Raw genomic sequence first — 6,240 nt, forward strand, 5'->3', positions numbered from 1 at the left:
CACCTCAAGACGAGGGGACCTCTCGGGAGGAGGGCGAACTTCCTCCATTGGTGCGATGGGGAGGACATCCTCTCCGACCGACTCCCCTGAGGAGGGGTATTCCTCCTCCGCAGGGGAAGGCGAGAAGGTCTGAGGAGGAGTAGGAACCTTGCCTTAGGATCTGCGAGGAGATAGCCTAGGTCTCGGAGGAAGATCCACGGGAGGGACTCCTCTCTTCCTCTTCAGGGGGGAGGAAACTGCCACTGGTTCGCGACTCGAGTCAGAGGCGGCAGGCTTCATAGCCCGTACAAGAGCTCTGAGAAGGGTATCAAACCACGGCTGTTGACTGACAGCGGCGCTGGCAGACACTCCCTCTGGAGGGAAGGGGACCGATGGATCCCTAAAAGGAGTACACACACGAGGGTTCGCCTTCTGGGCTGTAAAAGAAGAATCCCTAGATCTATCTGGGGAGCGGCCCCCTCTGGCGAGCGCGCTGGTCTGCGCTTACGGAGGGGGGGAGCGAGACAAGGAAGAATCCGCCTGGCGGCGGTCGCGTTGGGGCTCGTGAATCGGGCCCTGCACAGGGTCGCGCGCGTTAGCGTAACGCGAGGCTGGAATATCGCGAGCGCGAACCCAATCGCGCCCGCGCGGGCGGGAGATGCTGGAAAATTGCGCGCGCGCGCACCCGCAGGGGCGGCCGCAAAGCGATGGCGCGCAGGTGAATCAATGGCGCGGACATATCTTGGAGAGCGGGCCGGAATAAGGTCGCGAGAGCGTGATAGTGAAGGAGTCGGTGTACGACGATCAGGAACTGCCCGAACGCGCGGGTGCGCAGAGACCTGGTGGGAGCCGGAAGGGAGCGATATGACAGGGGCGCCTGTGCGCGTGTCTGGGAGAACTCGCCGCGAAGGCGATGGAATTATAGCAGAATCCCGAGACCTGTGGGCGACAGTCGGGAGGGATCACCCTATTCGCTTGCGAGTTTGTTAACTGCGCTGGCGATTGTTGGCGCGCATATCGCGCATCTGGAACAGGCTGTTTCGGAGGTCGCGGGTTGCGAACGGCATGAGGAACGCTCACAGTCGCCTTGAACACAGGCACAGGGCGCGTAGCTGGGACTGGGCGCGACAGATGGGGGTCGCGCGCGACATTGTCGGCAGCAGGCTCGCGCGATTCCAGAGGAGGCTGTGGGCGCCTGTGCGCTAACTTAGCCAACCCCAGAGCTACGTGTTGAGTCAGCGCGCCACGCGATCGCGTTGGAGAACGCGCGGAAGCTGGAACAATATCCGCGCGTGAAAGCGCATCGCAAACCTCTTTAACAGCGTGCGATGGAGAGCGCATAGCGGATGGAATCGACGCGATCTTCCCCCGTCGGGAGCGACGAGTCTGAAGGAACCTGTGGGCGCCTGTGCGCCGACTCTGGAACCTTTTGGACCACGCGAAGTGACAGGAACCGGGGGGCGATCGCGCGTCGCGCTTTCCCCCTATAGGGCGCGACGAGTCCACGAGAACCTGTGGGCGCCTGTGCGCCAACTCCGGAACTTGTTGGACCGCACGCGGTGGTGATACAGGAACAGGGGGTGAACGCGCGCCGCGTTTTTCCCCCAAAGGGCGCAGCGAGTCCGTAGGAACCTGTGGGCGCCGACTCAGGCACCTTTGGAATCGCGTGCGATATAACAGGAACTGGGGGGCGTGGAAGTGCTGGTAAAGGTGGGCGCGCGGGCGCCTTTGAGCGCTTGCGCGCTGCATCAGGAACAGTTGACGAAGGGCGTGGGCGCGCATGGGAACCCTGGCGGGTAACAGGATCAGAGGCGCGAACGCCTACAGGTGAGCGCCGAAGCGCTTTGTCAGCAACAACAGGAACAACAGCAACGGGCGCAGGCAGAGCCTTACGCTTAGAGACGAGAGGCGCAGTTTTGCGCTCAAGTCCCTGAGACCCCGAAGGGCCAGGAGACTGCGCAATGGCAGACTCAGGGGGCGCGTAAAGCGCATCAGCAGCCTTCGAAGTCGATGGTTGAGGAGACCCTTGTCCCGACGGACGACCATCCTCCAAAGGGGAACGCGAACGATCCCCGGAGAGGTCTAGGGTGGTAGCTGGCAGGACAGGAGAGCGGCGAGTCGCCTCCTCCGCAGAGGATTGTGGGGACGACAAGCCAAAGAGGAGCCTCCTAACCCCCTTAAAGGGAGAAGGAAGACCTCTACGGCGAAGGGGAGGGCGAGCCTTCCGCCTTATACGCCCACGAGGGGCCGTGGGATCAGCAAGCTGACCATCGAAGGGCCTCCGAAGAGGCGTCACTACCAGAGAACTCCCTTGAGAGGGAATCTCAGTGGAAGGAGAGACCGTAGGACTCCGCTCCTCCCTCGAAGTGTGTCCGGAGGGAGAGACAGAGCCTTCAGCTACCACAGTCACAACAGGTGTTTGGACAGATCCATGGGATGTTTCCGAAACAACTACGTCAACTACAGACAGAGGATCTATTTCCGCTGTAGTTGACGATTGTTCGGCGGCCGCACCCTGTTTGACCATGTCAAACAAGGCTGCCTTGGAGGGCGAACCCTGTAGCCCCAAGGAAGCCCAAAGCTGAAAAAGATCCTTGTTAGACATAACTACCTCCTCCGAGGGGGGAGGAGCAGCCGCCTCGCTATGGTAGGCAGCGGGCCTCTCCCCCTTACCACGGGATCGGTCAATATCAATATTACGGTCTACGCTACCGTTCGCCGGCCCCTCATAAGAGGCCGCCCGAGCGGGAGCTTCGGAGGAGGAATGGGCGGCGGGAGAAGAAGACCTAGGATTTTCTCGCCCCCGAGAACTTTCGGAAGGAGAACGATCCCGTTTAGCCTTCTTCTTACGTCGCCGGGCAAACCTCTCCCACTGGGAGGTAGACCACTCCCTACACTCGATACACAAATTAGCACTATCACACCGTTGGCCCCTACACTGCGGGCATAAGGAGTGTGGATCCGTCTCCACGGCCGACATAAAGGTTCCATAAGGGCGGCCGGAAAGACCAGGGCAAGTGCGCATGATGATAATAGAGGCCAACTTCACACACAAACACTGTAAGAAAAAGCAAACAAAAAATTATGGCAGTCAAAGAGAGGAGAGCGCTGACAGGTCTGTCGTCTCTCCGAGCCAAAAGTAAAGTGGCCGAATCACCGGTGTGTGTGAGGGTGGAGGGGTAGCAAGCTACCCCTCCCCCCCCGCTAACTAGCGGTGGGCTAGGAAACCCTCGTTAAAACTTTATGGCTCGTCATCGGCTGCACCGAAGTAATTACCCCATGTAAACAGCGTGGTTTGTATTCAGTTAAGGAACAAATACAAATTCAACCATCTTTCGATAGTGATGAGCTTCACAAGCTCTTAACATCACTTGTTTCCTTTGTTAAACTCCAGAAATCCAGTGAATCCTCCCTTACTCTTGGTAATTGTAAGATAACAGCGTAAAAACTGTCTGAATCTAAGTGATCCCCACATTAAAGGGTCAGTTGCCTGATGCACCCTCTCCAATGCCTTCAATCAAAGGTTTCCTCTTCCACCAAACCTCTTCTCTCACATACTTATACTCAGTGGTAAGAAAATCCTTTTCAAATTATACCAAATCAAAATTATTCATATGAAAGCATGACATTTATCGTATAATAATCAGTTGCAGCAAACGTTTTTATGCTGAACAGGCTGACAGAAGTCTCTTTTTATAGTTTATATATGAAATATCTGTTTTGATGTTGTTACTGTTTTTAAAATATTTTATTTTAGTTGTTCATTTTTCCTCATATCATTTATTTATTTCCAAATTCCCTTTTCTCACTGGGCTATTTTTCCCTGTTGGAGCCCTTGGGTTTGTAGCATCCAGCTTTTCCAACTAGGGTTGTAGCTTAGCTAGTAATAATAATAAAGGACAGGAAGCAGTATCCGGCCTGAAAAACTATCGTCCATTTCTCAGACTTGTGATACCGCGACCTTGCACACTGGCTTGACAGGCATCCCCTGACTCATAGCAATTGCAGGAGAGGACTGCCAGGTCTGGCATTCTCTGGTTCCTCTCCTGTCCCTTCCTCTTCTGGTTTGGCCAGAACGGGACAGATAAGGCTGATCATCTTCAGAGGCTCTTTGAGATGAAGAAAAGGTGGGAGAAACAGACCTAGCTTTTTTCCACAGTCTTTAACTTGCCTGGCTGGGATGAGGGCCAGGCTGTGTTGAATCAAGGAATTCCAAGGTGCCAACCCCTCACATTGCCCAATTTTCCTGGCAAATCTAGCCGCTACAGAGTTCCTCCTCTTGAGCACCCAGTTGGTCCACTGGTTGGCTGACTGATGAACTAAAAGTAACTGCCATCATCCCTGACACAACTTAATCTGTAAATATTTTTTTTTCTCAAGGTCTGGTAGATCCTGAGAAGCTGTGAGTGTGGTTTAACCATATCGTTGCATGTACAGCACTTTTCATTGTATGGTACAAGCTCACAGGCGACCGGACAACTTGAGATCTGTTTGAGCATGGCTTAATGTATGGAAGGTGCCTTCGACAAGCAGGCATTGCGGGCCTATTTTCAGTCAATGGTTAAATTTGTTGGAGAAGCACTCATTTATTAGGTTAGCGTAAAGTCTGATTTCTGGTTTGACAAAAGATTTTGTGTCGTTTATCAATAAATACAAATATACATGTTTATGGAATATCAAATGCAAAGAATATTCAAAAGGAATTATGAAAATTTAAAGTTAAAAATAACTCGACTTGTGTAATGTATGGTATGATTTGGTTTGTTCGGCCACTGAAGCCCCAACCCTAACCAGAGACCTGAAGGCAGCAACTTCACATGAATGGGGGGCCTAACTAGGAGGTCACCTATAGGATCACCATGGAGGTCACTTCCATGTTGGTGTACTCGGACACTGAGAATATTGTTTACGCAGTTCCCAGTCATAGTACCGAAGGATGGTATGCCCAATATTCAAGATCAAATATGGAAAAAAATACACAATAACGAGTAGGAAATATACTTTATATAATGTAGTTTACATATTTGGTTTGGTTAGAAGTTTGGGTGCCGGGTTAGTATGTGGGCTATCTTTCGAATATGGCCTATAAAATCCTATCTGTATTAGTATGTGATGTGACCTGACCTGACCTGACCTGACCTAACCTTAACTTACCTAACAAGCCAGGTAGGCCAATTACCAAACCAGAATAAAAAAAAAAAAGGTAGGCCACATACTAAACCTGCACCAAAATTTGTTTACTACTTTGCTTATTCTATGAATGGGGCTACCTGTGTCCGCCGACCTACAAACGGGACCTCAGTCAACACAGAACTTCCTATTTTGTTTTTTTGTTTTTTTTTTGGTATAAAAGTGTTTCAAATTAAATCAAGTTAATGGTCTATACTGATGGTCTTGTTTAATACTACCGTAGTTTATTCTAGGCTATACTTACATTTGACTTTGCCAAAAGTTCCAGATCCTAAGGTGTTTCCAATTTGATAATGACCAATTTTCATTAAGGTAATGGTTTGGGAACCTGGGCCCTGTCCTTGACTTATCTCCATTTTTTTTGAAGTGTAGTAACCGAGACTCGGAAAAATAGAGGGATTTACTCTTGTTTATAATTTGCAAACATACAGCCTAGTCGAACTATATCCTTCAGTTTCAGGGACAGACGACGCAAAAGCACCTACTGATCGTTTTCATAGATCCCCCTCAAATAGACCTCTGCTTGATCACTGAAATATAAATAAAAAATTTAATAGATACAGGTGATGGGCATGATACTGAACAACAAATTATTGCTTATATTATCATTGATGGAACTTTGAATTTGGACCAGCAGTATAATATCTTGTGAATATTGCATTGAAAATTTAATTTGACAATTTCGATAAAGTGTTCTTTTCATACATCAACTGTTTATCCTTATACATTTGATATATGGCTATTGGCCATTAGTGAAGCCTGCCCTTGTTAGATTGTCAAATACAATAGTATAATATTTTGTGAAGTTAAAAATGCACAAGGCTTATCAATATTTCATTATATACGTCTTTATTCAAGCACAATAATTAGGCCTTAATATATTAACAATGAAAATGGTATAATTACGAATAAGGAAAATAAATCAAAATATCTAGAAAATTCTTTCTGCTATTTGTCCTATATTTTGAGTCCTCTAGACATCTTTCGTGAATTTGTATAAGCAACTGTCAATCTCGTGTCATTAAATGCAATAGAAATTTATTTTAATTGAATTAAAAAAATCGAATATAT

The 6,240-nt window shown here is 49.2% G+C and overlaps 1 protein-coding gene across 6 annotated transcripts in view; it reads right to left on the reverse strand.

Moving 5' to 3' along the window:
- Positions 1–5,667, reverse strand: part of AMPKalpha (AMP-activated protein kinase alpha subunit) — a 238,031-nt gene extending 232,364 nt beyond the window's left edge. For 2 of the 6 annotated variants that reach the window (XM_068382861.1, XM_068382869.1), the window contains exon 1: positions 5,414–5,665. In XM_068382861.1, coding sequence (XP_068238962.1) covers positions 5,414–5,525 — 112 coding nt within the window. In that variant the 5' untranslated portion in view covers positions 5,526–5,665. Of the gene's footprint in view, positions 1–5,413 lie in introns of all 6 variants that reach the window. The other 4 variants (XM_068382854.1, XM_068382877.1, XM_068382895.1 and 1 more) reach the window with 4 other exon arrangements.
- Positions 5,668–6,240: the final 573 nt, after the last annotated feature.

The sequence above is a fragment of the Palaemon carinicauda genome, chromosome 1 (genome assembly GCF_036898095.1).
Source record: "Palaemon carinicauda isolate YSFRI2023 chromosome 1, ASM3689809v2, whole genome shotgun sequence".
Classification (NCBI taxonomy): domain Eukaryota; kingdom Metazoa; phylum Arthropoda; class Malacostraca; order Decapoda; family Palaemonidae; genus Palaemon; species Palaemon carinicauda.